This window comes from Gymnodraco acuticeps, unplaced genomic scaffold (assembly GCF_902827175.1).
Source record: "Gymnodraco acuticeps unplaced genomic scaffold, fGymAcu1.1, whole genome shotgun sequence".
NCBI lineage: Eukaryota > Metazoa > Chordata > Actinopteri > Perciformes > Bathydraconidae > Gymnodraco > Gymnodraco acuticeps.
The window spans coordinates 1228466-1246131 of NW_022990055.1; the positions used below are offsets into that span (position 1 = coordinate 1228466).

General features: G+C 41.0%; 1 protein-coding gene across 1 annotated transcript in view; it reads right to left on the bottom strand.

Moving 5' to 3' along the window:
• LOC117545952 (inactive N-acetylated-alpha-linked acidic dipeptidase-like protein 2) overlaps positions 1-17666 on the bottom strand; it is a 1067198-nt gene that overhangs the window by 656387 nt on the left and 393145 nt on the right. Inside the window, exons 6-7 of the mRNA XM_034215999.1 lie at positions 11202-11379; positions 9707-9868 (exon numbers count right to left, since the gene is read on the bottom strand). Coding sequence (XP_034071890.1) covers positions 9707-9868; positions 11202-11379 — 340 coding nt within the window. The remainder of the gene's footprint in view (positions 1-9706; positions 9869-11201; positions 11380-17666) is intronic.

Sequence of the window (17666 nt, forward strand, 5' to 3'; positions counted from 1 at the left end):
GATTTAATTTGTAGTTGCTGCTGTAGCGGAAGTTTAGTAAAGTTATGTTTGATTAAGTACGCCAAATCTCCACCCTCCATAATACTTCATTTGCTTGATAATTTCTAACGGCGGTGATGACAGTTACAGTATTAAAACTGATGTTGATGTGATTTGATTGGATGGCAGTGTCCAATCAAATCGCCAGCCGCCAGCCGCCTCTGAAGGGAAGCAAGAGGCGGCTAGCTTCCCTTGGCATGGCCCTGACCAATCACAGGTTGGCAGGGGCATCACGTGGGCCTCATCTGATTGGTCAATCCCTCCATTTTTTTTCACCAAGGGAAGCTAGATTCGGCTGGCCTCCTCTCGCAACAGTGAGTGCAATCTACTGTTTCACCATAACATCTAGAGGGGCGCTGTTTCACTCTTTGTAAAATACTCAATGAGAATTGGGGAGAGCCGGGCCGGCAGCAACACACAGCAAAGGAGAATTATCGAAACAAAACAAAGTGTTTGTATTTATTTATTTAAATTATAACTACAATCCGAAAAAACAGGGGAAGCCTGGCTTCCCTTGGCCTCCGGGAGAAAACGCCACTGGCGATGACATCATCGTGTTTCTATTTGAGCTAACGAGGTGTGCAGAGATCACAGGTTTCCATTGTTCTGAATGAGAGATGAACCTCTTACATGTGAACGTTTTGTGGAAGAACCGTAACAGATATCTGTGACATTTCAAAACGTGAAGCATGTCAAGGAAGTTGAGTATCTGAAGTGTACATTTTGTGTACTTTCGGGTTAATAATGTGGCCTTTTTGGCAGTTTAACTAAAGGTGTGCGGCTGCTACCGTGAGGAAATATCTGCCTGAAATTACAATGGGCTTTAATGGAGGAATGTTGAACGTTTTTGTCACTTCATGCCCTCAAGAGGCATTTTGTTTAATTATTTTTTGCTTAATTATTTGTCATTTTTCAAGCTACGAGATGTTTTCCTACGTTTGTCATGATAAATTATGTCTCAGGAATGTACTGTAGGGTTTGGGAATTATGGCAGTTTTAAAAAAATATATGAAGGTACATTTCAAGATTTTCTACCCTCTAGCTGTGACATCACGCACTCTAGTTAATGTTAAAATGTGAAGAAAACCTCTAAAACAAGGTCTGAACAATGTTTAATATCTCTAAAAGTAAGAATCAGATTTAAAAGTTGTTTTACCCGAATGTCAGAAAGATGTGTAACATTTTAAAGTTGGAATGAGGTTTCTGAGTGAAAGTATGAATGAACAGTTAGCAGTTGAAGTCGCATGAAGATTTGTTGAAGTCTGAAGATTTCCTCCATTGACTTCAATGGTTAAAAATGTGATGTATGTGATGTATCTCTGGAATTATGAAAGTTATGAATGAGAAAAGTAATAGCCATCGATTCCCGACCGACCTGAACGTTTTGATGTTTGAACGGAGTTTCTGCAATGTTCAATGCGAGAGGAGAAGAGGGCCAAAATAAGTCGGCGGAATAATACACTTTTCGTGCGTAGAATAACAGTGGGAACTGCAGCCGGTTGGCGTAGTTTTGGCACAATTCCGTTGCACAGACCGACGTTAACAGCAGCCCTGTCTGTGCACACGGAAACCGACTCTGTCGTCCGGTGATCTAACCGCCTTCTGGAAAAGCTTCACAAGTACGTCGGTACGCAAATGCGCTTTGTGACACAAGTGACGGTACGCATTTCAGATTACACACATAACCTTCGTACCAGTTATGTGTTACCTGTACTACAGCAAAAGTATTCTCCGTCGGGACTTCCTGCAACAACACCACGCCGTTATCAAAGATGTTCTATTGAGAAGACGATCACTACGTGACAAAAGTTTTCAAAACCGTGGCTACTGAAATCAATCTTACTAACTGATGTCTGTGCAATTTACTCCGCGCGAGTTGGCAGACTTTATTTTGCTTACTTTAACATCATTTTTCATGGTGGGGCTAAGCCATTTATTGGTATGGGTGTAGCCTACCCCAGCCATACCCTGGCGCTGCCACTGGTGGCACGTATGGGGCGGGCCATTCTGCACATGCGTTAAATATTTTAACGCAATTAATTCAAAAAATTAATTACCGCCGTTAACGCGATCATTTTGACAGCACTAATTTATTTATATGTGTGCCTGCCATTTCTGGGGAGTGCTATGTAGTAATGGGGAGTACAATGTGTGTGTGTGTGTGTGTGTGTGTGTGTGTGTGTGTGTGTGTGTGTGTGTGTGTGTGTGTGTGTGTGTGTGTGTGTGTGTGTGTGTGTGTGTGTGTGTGTGTGTGTGTGTGTGTGTGTGTGTGTGTGTGTGTGTGTGTGTGTGTGTGTGTGTGTGTGTGTGTGTGTGTGTGTGTGTGACTTCGTAATAATTATTGTCCCACAATTTTTATTTGTTTTACAGAGAGGTTTCACAGCTGCCTGGGCCTAGTGGCCCACAGATGACATTTATCCAGGAGCCTCCAGCTGTGCCTGCCACCATGTTGAGATCTACCGTGGATCAAGGGCCTTCACCACTGCCATCCCCACCAAGGACAAGCGGACCAGCATCACGACAGCTGCCTCCATCTCTGCCTGCGACGAGGTCAAGATACACCTCAGCTCCACCACAGCCACAGCCATCACCATCAACCCGGACAGCAAAGAGGTCTCGTAGAGCACACGTACCTCCCACACAGCCACCAGCTGCCCATGCACCATCACCCCCACCTGCACAGCAGCCAGCTCCACTAATAATAATAATAATAATAAATAATATTTTTATAGCGCCTTTCAGGAAACCCAAGGTCGCTTTACAAGTCGGGTAGGGGTTGAGAAAACCGTGTTTCATGGATAGATCTCTTCATTTTGCTCTCAAAGTGCACCAGATTGATGCTTTTAACTTCAATACTTTAAAGAAATTCTTCCGGGGGGAGCATGGACCTCCCCCTAGAGGGTGTTAGGTCCACTCCCCACTTATAAAAATAGCACTTTTCCACTGCACCCTCTCTAATCTCAGATGCACCCTGAGTTATTTTGTTTTGGGACCGGGCCTGACTCAGAGTAACCTACAGTTAATTTAGCTGCTGGAGAAGAAAGATCAGGGGGGGAGGGGGGGAGAGAGCTGTGGTTGATGGGACATTAGTTGTGTAAATACACAGCTGAGAGCTGCCGTTTCATTCAGACTGTTTAAAAAATGGTAACGGACTATTTTTCTTAGCGGATGCATGTCAATTTAAATCAATACAACTCTTTTTTAAATCAATAAAAACATTTTCTAAATCCATAAAAGCATTTCAATTAGTATTGGGAGTCATGTCGTTACTTTGTTGAGAATGTGGCCATGTAATAAGCGGGATAATTTGCAGCGACTTGTTCCTTATGGGGAAAATAACACCCTTCATGCTGATCAAGATCCCTCCGCTATGCGTCGGGATCCTGATCTCCCGACGAGGCTCCATTAAAATATAAATATGTTTGGTGAATTACTGAGTTTAGGCACGTTAATAACGTTTTAATGAAGTTGAATACAGTATATCCATATGTGTCAGTGATTTCATGTCAATTTGGCGAACATAAACATAAATGATCGTGGTGAAGATGATGATTAAATTAGGATTAAAAATCGAGAGCCGGGCTGCATTTCCTCCCGTTCGTTTTTTTCTACTAAACAACATTATTTTGTTAAATAACAACATGGTGATATTTTGTAAATGATTACATGTCTCTTATTTAGCACAGAGTATGATATCCGTGACATATGGATCTTAACAAAGTTCCGCTGTACATCCAGCGTGCTGTATCTGACTTTATTTCACATGAGCTCCAGTGTGGAACCCCACTGCACCCCCTGGTGGATCAATGATCCATTGCAGCTGGCTTCATAATAATTACATTTATTTATCACAGGGGAGGTCTCAAGTCAAGCTGGAGGTTTTCCCTTGAGCGAGGGCAGATCACGTACCAATCACGGCCCTCGCGTTTCAAACTGTCTGAAATGAGGTGCTACATCTGTAGTGACGTCACCATGTTACGGGAAGTGTGGGAGAGAAACTCCTTCTGGAGGGAACTTTGTGATTTTAGCCTTTGCAGACCATTGACATGCACTAAAACCTATAGAACACAGTAAAAGAAGGGGAAAACCCCAAAAAGCATGATAGGGACAGGGTGGTTTTAATGCAGAACAGGCTTTGAGTCATGATCACTGTAAAAGAAACAGACTGATAGAGTTATGAATCAGTTTTAGGTAATTCAGCATGCTTAAAATATTTAAAACTAATTTGGGTAGATCTGTAGGTGAATTCTAAAATAGTTTAAATATGTGTTGTATAATATGCGTCATTTCCTTTAAAATATGATAATTACTATAGAAAAGATGAATACTAGGCAACATAAAGGCTTTTTCTCTTTTGCTATATGTGCCTAAGTATATTTTCCACTTTTTAAGCGATTATCTACAGGGGTTGTGTGTTGGGATCTAAGCCCCGCCAAAATGCAGGTGATCTACACTAAATAATGTGCCTGAATGCATCATTTGTATGCGGATTTGGAGAAATAACCTGCTCCGGTGCAGCTCACACTTGAACTAAATATATTTTGAAATATTTTACAAATAATTCAACCAACGTTACTGTTGACCTTGAAAATAGTTGTATATGCTTCTTTATTAGTAGGTGGATCTTCACTGGCAAGGAAATAAATATTTGCAACTGAGCAAACTTCATCAACCAATGAAAAAACTAAAAATGTTGTGGATTTTGAAACGAGTTTAGGAAGTCCAAAATGTGACTAATGTTTCAGTACAAAATATGTCACTTTTAGGGAAAAGTCAACTATTTAATAGCCATAATTATGGGTTGGAAATAACAAATGACCAGAAAATGACATGCTTGTGCATCATGGCCTCAGATGCCCTCGTCCTTTCTCTTTGTTTGAATTCCTTCTTTGACGCCTGCTCACCCTTTCCATCTTCATTTGTTTCTCTAAATTCCACTCTCCCAGTAAACGCCTCCTCTCTGTCCCTCCCACTCTTCCCTCTATCACAATCCCTTAATGTCAGCAAGACATTTCCATGAGAATAAAATATGCCTCCCCTATATTTCAACACCATCATTGGGAATAATTTACATGTAACTGCTGCAAATTGCACAATGTGTCCGTTTGGCTGCTGTCTAACTTAATATGCGGTGGATTTGTATTCATCTCTTAGCATAATATTGCTATTCACATTCTGATGTAATCGGGAACACCAACACAGTGTTATTGATATGGCTGTCATATTTTCACAGTGTTGTTTTGACAAGGGCTGTTTTTTCCAACTCACACATTCAGGCACAAGGGACAGGAATGCAGCAATACATATCTGCATGCTTGTAAACACATACAATGCCATTCCAAGGTTAACATAACATTAGAGAATAAATACATTTACACTGCCACTGAATGTCACTGTAAGCAAATAGTAAATAGTGTTATTTAAAAAACCTTGCTGGCATTTAGAAAGTTTAATTTGGCCAGTAAACTCTATATATCTTGTCCCTTGCAAGCCAAGATTAACTTTATTGTCCAATGTTGTGGGACATTTCGACTGGGATTTGATCAATGCTGCATCAATAAAACACATCCTAAAGAAAGCCGAAAACAGCTACAGAAACAAATCACAGAGCATAATAGTTAAACAGAAATATCTGCTCAAGAAGATAAAAAAACAAAACATATGCTGCCTCTGGAAAAACACTCAATCATCAATTAATACGTTCGAAAAAACAGGATGCGTTTCATACAGTTACAGTGGGGCAAAAAAGTATTTAGTCAGCCACCAATTGTGCAAGTTCTCCCACTTAAAAAGATGAGAGAGGCCTGTAATTTTCATCCAAGGTACACTTCAACTATGAGAGACAGAATGAGAAAAGAGCGTCCACCTGTAGGCTCGGGGGTTAGTTATTTAATCATCACTCATCGTGCTATGTATATCTATGGAGTGATGATGCCCGAGCCTAGTCGCCAAACTTAACTATATGCTGCTTCTAATAAACATGTTAAAGAAACATGTGAGTTGTCTGACTGAAATACAAAAATAATCATCCTCCCACTCGGAGTGAAAATTATATATTTTGGGCTTTTTTGCTTCTGCCATAATTGCGGTCTTGTGTGTGTGCCGACTGTCACTCCTGTTGACACGGACAACGTCAGCAAACTAGTGCCCACTGCCCACCAGCCACGCCCCGACACATGGGGTTACGCCGGCCAATCACAAAGCTTTGATGCGTTCAAGTGCATTATTCTGGCACAGGAAGATTATGTTATAGGACATTAACGATACAACTGAATATTGTTGTTCTATTTTTAGACACATCTCGCGATCGACTGGGAATCTCCCCGCGATCGACTGGGAATCTCCCCGCGATCGACTGGTTGGGCACCCCTGCCCTACACATTACCCCTCCGTTTGCACATTCACATTTGAGTTTTATTATTTATTTGTTTAATCCAAGAGATGCTAATTTGTGGGTAGATCGCATGGCATTGTAAAAAAAAAAAAAAATGTTAGCCATATCATCCATCCTTACTATGGCATTTGCCACTTGATTGACGTACAGGTAAGCCAGTCTGAGATTTAATTTTTTCTAACACGCAGTTCCCCATGCATGTGCGGTCAACCGCGCAAGCTGCAAATTACCGGCAGGGCTGATATAGTTACTCTTCCCATTTATACAATTCTACTAAAGAAAGGGTATAACATTGACGTAATAACCAAAAAATGTACTGAGTTGTATTGTGCCATACGGGTTCATGCAGTTATGCAAGGTACACTAACATAAGGTATACTCAGTATATGAATAAATAAATATATGTTCAGCATTTTTAATGTAGGTAGATCATTTTGACGTGGTCATTTTAAAAGTAGCTCCCAAGCTGAAAAAGTGTGGGCACCCCTGCTCTAGATGATAGGAAAGGAGCTTTGAAACGTCCTTTACCTACCTATTGGTATGGACACAATAGGGATATGTGCAATTTGACGGACACTATGCATAGGTGCAATAGGGAAAGTGCAATATTGATTTGTGTATGAATACAGTAGGGAAGGTGCAATATTTGATTTATGTATAAATACAATAGGGAAAGTGCAATTTGATTATGTATGTGCAATAGGGATATGTGCAATAGGGAAAGTACTGTACCTGTATGTTTCTTGTTTGTTTCTTTGCCATGTGATATGTGATCTCTGTTCTGTATCTATGACTGATTGACCTGAATGTTTTATGTGTATTATCTCGATGCCCAAGACAAATTTCTCCTAAGGGAGACAATAAAGCTCTATCTTATCTTATCTTATCTTTATAACCTCCTTTAGCTTAGGAAACACTGGACCTCTCTTTACGAAAGGAAAGGAGAAAATGCTGTCCCACAATACCTTTACAACATTTACCATGATACAACATTCGACCGTTCACAGAAACAGCCAATCGTGATTGAGAAATGCGTATCATGAACATTACGGTACTTATTTTACAACTTATGCCAAACTTACTTACAACATCCACTGGCGCATCATATATACGTTGGATAGTGTCAGTGCAGTCGGATTCTCTTGAAGCCCAGTTTTCTTTTCCTTAGTCCTATTGAATTCTCCTAACCACTATTCCTTAACCCTGTGACATTTTACACAAAGGTCAAGGAATAGTGGTTAGGAAAAGACGATATGAGCGAATCTTTTGACAATTCGATCACAACCACTGTGTCTTAAAGATTTGGGAAGATTGTGAACGTGAAAAACAACTAATCAGTAGAGGATAGGAAAAGGGTCAACAAGTTGCTACAGCATTACTTTATATGGTGTCAAAGCTTGAGTTCTACCATTATACATCCAACCATCCACACAGAATTTATCCATACAAAGTTTTGCAGCAAGTAATGCTACTTTCAGATGTGCTTCTCAGAAAAAAGGTAAATGGCGGAAAGAGATGTCACAAAGAAATGTGGACAAACAGCGGAAAAAAATTCTAAACTGAATACTACCTCAAATGGCTGTACCCGTTAATCCACCTTGAAAAATAAGTTTGCTGAAGTTATGATTGCTTGTTTTCTACCCTTGCACATCAGTAAAACACACAATGCTTAGGTAACCTACTGCAAGCTTGACTTAAAGAGAAAAAACATTCACCTGGAGATAACTCTCAAATGAATATGTTTTTAAAAATAACAAAATTACTAGGGCCGGGACTCGATTAAAAAAATTAATCTAATTAATTAGAGGCTTTGTAATTAATTAATCGAAATTAATCGCATTTTTAATCACATATAAATATTTGACCTGAGAACAGTGAGAAGCAATTTTTTTTTCACATGGATTTTAGTATACCATTAGGCGCATTCACACTGCAGTACTTTTCCCACAAAGGTTCATGAGAACTTAGTTCATGAGAACTCTTTGAACCTGGGGGAGGATTAGGCAAATGAAGCCGCTGACGTCACTTCTTCTTCTTCTGCTTTGGGTTTACTGGCAGGCCGCAAACCACTTCACGGCGTATACTGCCGCCCAAAGTCCCCGGCCGGAAGTCCCCGGAGTTCTACTGAAGCCTTCCGAGTAAATTGCCAGAACGCCGACACCTCCTCATCTCCACCGCTCCCATGTTTTATTTTGTGTTGCCATAAGTTAGTCTCTCTGCGTTTCTGCGCTGGGCTAATGCTAATAATGCTAATAATGCTAATGCGAGGATAATAAAATGGCGGCTTCACAAAACTTTTTGGGAGTTTTACGGGGCGTGGTTTGCAATCCGCCCAGCCAATCAGAAATATAGCTCTTTTCTCACAAGAGAGCCGTACGAAAGTCCCTGCTCTCTAGCAGCTCTCTGCTCTCTAGCAGGGACTTTCGTGGGGGTAAAAAGGTTCTCATGAACTAATTTTAGTACCGGCTCTTTTTGGTGTGAACGCGATAAAAGAGGCTAACGTCCACGCTAGCTTCCACGCTAGCTGCTATATGTTTTGCATTGAGGTGATACTTGAGGCTTGATGTGCTGCGGTGATATGCGAATTCCTTTTTGCATAATTTGCACACAACCGTGCTCTTATCGACGCTTCCATCCGTCCGTTTTTTAAAACAACATTTCCCACTGTTGTTCACTGTGGTTTGTTGTTGTCTGAAGTCATGAACGTTAGTTGGTGCTCCAGTATAATCGGTACGCCTGAAACTCATCCAGTGAGAAACGTTCCGCGGTGCAAAAATAAGTGCGATTAAAATGCGTTAATTTTTTTAACGCGTTAATTTTTGTGTAATTAATTAATCTTAATTAACGCGTTAAAGTCCCGGCCCTAAAAATTACACAAAACAATAAGTATTGTGAACCTGTTTTAGTCACTCAATCAAAAGGAAAAAAAAGCTCAGTCTGTTTGCAATTCTTCTATCCCCTCTCTTCACCACCAGTCAGGAACAATAAAGATAACGGATCAATTGGTTTGCACAATCCATCCATTCTGCAACTTATCACATTCAGCACATTAAGCCTTGTTTTGTTCCTGTATTTCCTATTCAACAGTTCTCTGTGACCACTCAGCACCTGTCTCTCACTGTGAAGCCAGCTTGAGTTGAAAAAGGGCTTTTGAGTGAATGGATCTGCACAATGTCACACGCTCCTGTTTCCACTTTGTGTCCACAACAAAAAGTGTTACCTTTTCCCTATTTCTTATTTAAAATAACACAGAGTCGAGTGCTTAATTAATACCTGTGCAGAGCGCTTATCTTATCGGCTGTGATTCCTTTCAGCAGATCCTCCAGCAGGTCCGAGCTGTCGGCCGGAGGAGCGGGTGGTTTAACGGCAGGTGTGCATGTAAACCAGCCAATCAGGAGACCCAGGACAAAAAGCCCCACCCCTGCCAGGAAGTACCTATGAAAAAGGGAATAAATAGAAATAGATAAAGAGATTGTGCTGTCAAGTTTATATTTTAGTTTGTCTCAGAGGATGCATGGGGTTTGTTTAGTATAAGCTCTAAGAATCCTTGAGTTATTTATTTTTTATTAAACATTCATCAAAAATGAATAATGGTCAATGAATAATGCATGTAACTTAACCTGATTTACGGTACCATGCAAGTTTCACTTCCTTTTTCATTTATATATTTGGAAAAGGCCAATATTTAACATTTGTAAAACTGCAATACTTTTTTCCAATCAATACAAAAAACAGGTTCAATCATTCATCCTATCAAACATCATTATTGAACCATATGTCTGATTTATTTCATTATTATGATTCAGAGGAAATTAGGAAAGTTTTGCAGCATCTGGAAACAAGACACTTAATACGATAACGTTCTTCGGACTCTCTGTGCAGTCAATCAATTAACTAAAATGTCCATTTAATTGGTGAACATAAAGTGTATCCTAAGATTGTCTTTCTTTAGGATTATAGCAGTCAAGAAAAAAGCTGAAAAGCTGGTAATTTAGCCAAATAGTTATGATACCATCCTATCACTCCTGCCTTTGGAGCTGAAACAGATTTCTGCACAATAGGGTTAAAGTTTAAGAGTTAAAGCTGGGATGGATGTCCAAGCTTGCATGGGAGCCTACACAAAGGTTAGAAGAGCACATTATATAATTACAATCAGGGCCTCCATAATGCAGCATTGCCCCTAGCATGACCTGGAAAATAGGTTAGAGCATTCTCAATAATCATGTCTAGTATTTGTAAAGTACATCAGTATTTCTTACTCTTCCTAAATGTTTTTGAGCCATCATACTGTAATGCCTTAGCAGTAAATAAGATCAGATACAATGTTATTGATCCAAATTTGGAAATGAGGAATACAATAACAATTTCCTGGGATAAAACAAAGCAGGTTTTGGTTACACCTGTTGGTAAAAATGGCATAACCGCTCTAATAACTTTGCATTGTTCATTCATTACAATTTCTGACAGTCAATAAGCAGAATAAGAACAGAGATGTGTAATGTCACATTAATATGGTGGCAAGGACTGTAAATAATTCCACACGGTTCCCTCACAATTCCTTCCAGTCCATTCTTTCAGGCCTATATGTCCTCAAAGTATTAACACGATAAATTGTCCATGTTGGTAGATTTGGTGACACCGGCTATTACTAATGCTACTGTAGCGGATCACTGAAACACATACAAGTCATAAAATCACCTACAGTTTCTGCAGAAGGGAATTTAAGACTTGAATTCTAAAACTGCTACTTCAGCAATCCTTGAATCACCTGAGCAGAAAGCAGTGGATTCTTCGCTGGCCTTTATGGCCCGGAGCCCTGGTGAAGTGGGAGATGTAGTTGGGATCTTCCTGGAGACGTTCGAATCGTCCATGAGGTGAAACGGAGACAGACGGCTGGATGGGTTCCATCAGTTCTGGGTCAGGGTCGGGACCGGGGTCTGAACACCCTATACGTGGAAAAAATGCTTTACCTACTTTTATGTAGAAAATGAATTACACGAAGAGTGGGGGCAGGCTTGGGGAGTGATGGAATGGATTACATGAAATGGGATAACATACTCAGGATACATCAAACTGGTAACTGTATTTCCTTATAGTTACATAGAAAAGACGTGATCAGATTACCGTTACATTCTGAAATATTGGGGATTACTAGCAGAATACAATGTTACCAAAATACAAAAAAAGGGCATATTGCATATTTTGTGGAAAGGATCAGATGTTATCTCTTCTCTGTAAATTGTACTGTTCTGTTGGCTAATATTTTAAGTTTGAATCTATACGCCTACTGCCTGAATCTGCTTTATGGTTTTCACTTTCTTTGTCCCTTTTTTAATTCAGTAGGTGAGCCTATATGTTAATAAAATAGTGTGTGTGAGCTTAACTGTGTGTATTAAACTAAAACGGAGCATTTTATGTCAGCTTAGATTTTATTTCTGCTTTTTTAAACTGTAGTATTGTGGAGGCTATTTTTATATAACATTAGAAAAAAGTATTCTTATTATTACATCATAAGCTTATTTTGCTTATGTGGCTGTGACTTGGAATAAATAGACGTCTTTAGTCTGCAATACAGAGCAGCAAGGTCAGTGCAGACACTGAAAGAGTACAGAGTTATTCATAAACAGGACATCACTCCGACCTTGAGCTTTGGGAGAGCTTCGTTCCCACACATACAGTGGGGCAAAAAAGTATTTTAGTCAGCCACCAATTGTGCAAGTTCTCCCACTTAAAAAGATGAGAGAGGCCTGTAATTTTCATCCAGAAAATCACATTGTCTGATTTTTAAAGAATTTATTTGCAAATTATGGTGGAAAATAAGTATTTGGTCAATAACAAAAGTTCATCTCAATACTTTGTTATATACCCTTTGTTGGCAATGACAGAGGTCAAACGTTTTCTGTAAGTCTTCACAAGGTTTTCACACACTGTTGCTGGTATGTTGGCCCATTCCTCCATGCAGATCTCCTCTAGAGCAGTGATGTTTTGGGGCTGTCGCTGGGCAACACGGACTTTCAATTCCCTCCAAAGATTTTCTATGGAGTTGAGATCTGGAGACTGGCTAGGCCACTCCAGGACCTTGAAATGCTTCTTACGAAGCCACTCCTTCGTTGCCCGGGCGGTGTGTTTGGGATCATTGTCATGCTGAAAGACCCAGCCACGTTTCATCTTCAATGCCCTTGCTGATGGAAGGGGGTTGTCACTCAAAATCTCACGATACATGGCCCCATTCATTGTTTCCTTTACACGGATCAGTCGTCCTGGTCCCTTTGCAGAAAAACAGCCCCAAAGCATGATGTTTCCACCCCCATGTTTCACAGTAGGTATGGTGTTCTTTGGATGCAACTCAGCATTCTTTCTCCTCCAAACACGTCTAGTTGAGTTTTTACCAAAAAGTTCTATTTTGGTTTAATCTGACCATATGACATTCTCCCAATCCTCTTCTGGATCATCTAAATGCTCTCTAGCAAACTTCAGACGGGCCTGGACATGTACTGGCTTAAGCAGGGGGACACGTCTGGCACTGCAGGATTTGAGTCCCTGGCGGCATAGTGTGTTACTGATGGTAGCCTTTGTTACTTTGGTCCCAGTTCTCTGGAGGTCATTGACTAGGTCCCCCCGTGTGGTTCTGGGATTTGCTCACCGTTCTTGTGATCATTTTGACCCCACGGGGTGAGATCTTGCGTGGAGCCCCAGATCGAGGGAGATTATCAGTGGTCTTGTATGTCTTCCATTTGTTAATAATTACTCCCACAGTTGATTTATTCACACCAAGCTGCTTACCTATTGCAGATTCAGTCTTCCCAGCCTGGTGCAGGTCTACAATTTTGTTTCTGGTGTCCTTTGACAGCTCTTTGGTCTTGGCCATAGTGGAGTTTGTAGGTGACCAAATACTTATTTTCCACCATAATTTGCAAATAAATTCTTTAAAAATCCTACAATGTGATTTTCTCATGTTGTCTCTCATAGTTGAGGTATACCTAGGATGAAAATTACAGGCCTCTCTATCAGTGGCGGCCGGCCCATAGGGGCGCTAGGGGCGCCGCCCCACCTCTTCCCACAAACAAACAAAATATTAAAAAAAATATTAAAGGGATACTGGAAATGGAACCTCAAATAGTTTCGTTTTAACTTATATACAAGCATAATTACGTACCAAAACAATCACACCTGATTAAAAAAATATAATAATTGCCTTACGCATGTTAGAAGCACTTTATTGCAGCTTCCCCGAAGTTTTTTAGAAACGAAATGTTCGACTCAGCCAAACCGGAAGTGACGAAAACTCAGGAAGACGATACGATAACAAACTATGGCGTCTATGCAGAATGAACGTGGAAGGGCAAATATACCAGACAAAGAAGAAGGATTGTACGAGGTATCCAGTGATGATAGCGAGTCAGAAACATCCTCTCGGCTTTCCTACGAAAATGTTGTTTTAGGAACTGAATCTGAATCCGGTTCAGTAAGCGACGATGGTGAGAATATTGAGCCAGACGATGGACCATTACGTCCTTATTTGTTCGAGCCCGAGCCCGAGGTGATGGTTCACGGCATGGGCAATGGCGAGGATGACCAGGACCAGGCGCCAGATGATGCACCCCTACGCACAAATAATCTTGACTGGTAGGTCCCTAAGCATAGCTCACGCATCTTAAGATCACCTGTAGCCTTTACAAATATTAATCATTGTTAACCAGTTAAGCCCGAAGGTCCCCCCAGTGGACCCCTCCCACAGTTTTTTTTCTCTCACATGTCTCAGGGCTTCTTAACATTTATGAAACTATTAATGTTTCATACCCTTTTAAAGGTAAGAAACTCCGCTAACTGACAATAAGAACAATTGTTAGCTAGAAAAAACACAAGAGTAATACCAAGCCTTTGAATTAGCATTGAGCGAAACAATGCTAACTAATGCTAACGCTTTTTTACACACAACACACGGTGGAAATGCCCTTATTACTATCTTAACTGCACAAACAAGATATACGATTAAAAGCTGAGACTCCACACATGTAATGTCATCACTGTAAGACCTCGAATTCCTGGAGCTATCAGCCAGAAAAGAGAAAGTAAACAACATCCGGTTCCAAAAATATTACAATAATTACGTCTTACCTTTTTTGATTTGTGATCAAAAGTTGTGTTCAACGGAATAAAAACGCATCTCAAGGTTAATCCAATGTCGTTGTGTCACGTAGAATTTTTTACTGATAATCAATCATCATATTTATGGCAATATACTCGGTATAAAGTATTGCCGTCTTACAGTCTTATAGTATTACCTATAGTTAACATTTCTGAACAAATTTCACCCACTGACGACGAATGGCTGGGTTTCTTGGAAACGCATGAGTCGATACGCCATTCTCTGCATTTGCTGTCGCACTACAGCCATACAAAACACATCTATTCACCATAATAAAGGTCGGCTATTCACATGCAAATGCTATTGAATGTCCGCCATTGTTTGTGCCCGTCTTCCTCTGCTCTCGTCATCATCCGAAGATTCCCGACGATTCCCGAAGTATTTCGTTTCATTGAGAGGGCGCAGTAAAATTGAAAATAAAATGAAACTAGGCGCATGAAATTAAAAAAAATAGTTTATTATGCTTATTTTTAATACAAATACATAAGTTAAACCCAAAATTCGCGGATTTCCACTATCCCTTTAAATTAAAAAAAAATATTTAAAAAAAAATATTTAAAAAATATATATATTTTATATTTTTATTTTTAATGAACAAGGTAAATATCATACAATTGGTATCAGTAAAATGTATAATCTACAATAAAATCTCGTTTAAAATTGTGTTAAGATGTCTAAAGTTACTGATAAGTCACATGTTTCCTGCCTGGCCTTGCCCGTGGCATTAGTTTATCATTACCGGGCGGAGCCCCCGAGCCAAACAGCAGCAACCAGCACGTTGCAAAAGTCTCAATAGTAAACTGTGCCGCCGAAACATAATTTCAGCCAATCAGCGCAGTCAAATATTTTGGTCACGAGGGCGCTCACGTTGGCGCCCACGTTGGCGCCCACGTTGGCGCCCACGTTGGCGCCCACGTTGCTTACGTGCGTTGACGTGAGTGACCAAGGTGACACAGTAGTTGGATGAGAATGGCGTTGTGTGCAGGTGGAGTCACCGGACCTCGGTCCGCACCCAATTCCGTGCAAGAACTACTCTCCAATCCTTTCGAAAGGAGAAGTTTGGGAGATAAATGTATACTTAAAGACCTTGGACCGGACCAACCCGATTTGTATATATCGGAGCAAGCTTGTGAAAAAGACAAAACGTATCAACGAGGCTTCTCTCGTAGCTGGTACACCAGAAAGTCATGGCTAGCTGGATGCAAACAGGTAAATGCTGTCTTTTGTTTCCCATGCTTGCTCTTCAAACAGCCGGGGACAGATACGATCTGTTCAGAAACTAGACAAAAGTTAAACAAGTACAAACCACAGACATCATGGAGAATACAGTCGCTGGTTTATTTATGTCTGTATAGGCCGTTGTTGTGAGTGTGGACGGTCGGAGCATATATAACGTTAGCTTAGCCAAGCTCCATTTAGAGAACACGCATTTTAAAAGGGTTTTTCGCCTGCCGTCTGTCTGCAGACTTGTCAAAGCATTAATTCATGGTTTTTACTAACCGGTATCAGTATGTTGTTAATTCGGCATCATTTTGAAATGTGTATTACAATTAAATCACGGTAAAATATGTTCATCTTGTTGTAGTTGTAGCCCCCTTGCCAGCGATTCTCTCTCTAGTTTAGCATGCTCAGCCCGACTCAGCCTGGTTGTTCTTGGCCCTAGAACCATGATTTTATGGGGCCAGAAAAACTGTGAATTAGGACCCGCTAGCCGGTACTAGGCCAAGTGGAAACGCAACCAAAAACGGGCCCCGCACGGCTCGGCACTGTCTGTGTCATGGCGAATACAGTCGCTGGTTTATTTATGTCTGTAGGCCGTTGTTATGAGTGTGGAGTGAGCATATACAACGTTAGCTTAGCCTGGTCGACCCAATCTCCATTCAGAAAACAAGCATTCTAAAAGGTTTTTCGCCTGCCGTCTGTCTGCAGACTTGTCAAAGCATTAATTCATGGTTTTTATTAACCGGTATCAGTATGTTGTTACATCGGCATCATTTAGAAAAGTGTATTACAATTTAATCACGGTAAAATATGTTCATTTTGTTGTAGCTCCCGAGCCAGGGCGTCTTGTTTGAATGATGCGAGTAAACACAGCTGGCAGCCGCGGTGAAACTCGAGCGACTAGAGCGATGCGATAGGAGCGTTTAGAGCGAAGTGAATATTCGCATCGCGTCCGGTCTGAACGCAGCATTAAAGCGAGCTCCGCGCTGCACTGGAAACGCGCCATTACATCACCAGAAGTCCTAATTTAAGGGGTCATTTCTCCCAAAACATTTACTCACTATATCAACAGCCCCACCAAAAATATTTTCCACCAGCCGCCACTGCTCTCTATATATACTCTCTAAAATACTTTTTTGCCCCACTGTAGCCAGGAAGCAGCATTATGAAGATTCCACTATATCTGCAGGAAGCTTCAGAAAAAACAAATTACATATGATGGTGCCAGAGTAGGGAGGGACTTCCACAGGCCGTCCGAATGCTGATTGGAGGATCGTGTTGCCAAGAGACTCTATCTGAGTCTGTGCACCAACCAAAGAGAACCAAGTCTAAAGGCCGCTACACACCAACCTGAGACCAAAGAACGCCTACCGAAGGCGTCCCGACTTTTACGTCCGCTACGCCGCCCGTGTCGGCTACGCCGCCCGCCTACGAACACACCGCAAAGACTTAAGTCGACGAGTGGCAATAACTGTCCTTACCAGCAGGCAGCGGTAGTGTGTATTAATCATTCAAAAGAGGCAACAGCCAATCAGAGTGATTTCTTTGGCCGACTTTCTTTAGCCGATTCAACATGTTGAATCGGCCGCGGGAGGTGTGAAAATGTGCCGTAAAGCAACGACGGTGTGGGACACACTAACCTGAGTAGGTTAGGTGTGTCAGGGCCTTAAACCGCAGCATCTCTTCAGCTAGTCTTGACCAATCATAAATGTACGGGCAATGCCCTGTGTAATAAAAATGTAGGCACGCACAAGGTTCGAGGCTCTTGTCCGGAAATAGACTTACAGATTACAGCTCTGCTGCCTGTGATTTCTATGACGTGACGGAGTCCTTGGCCAAATGACTATATATCTTTTGCTCGCT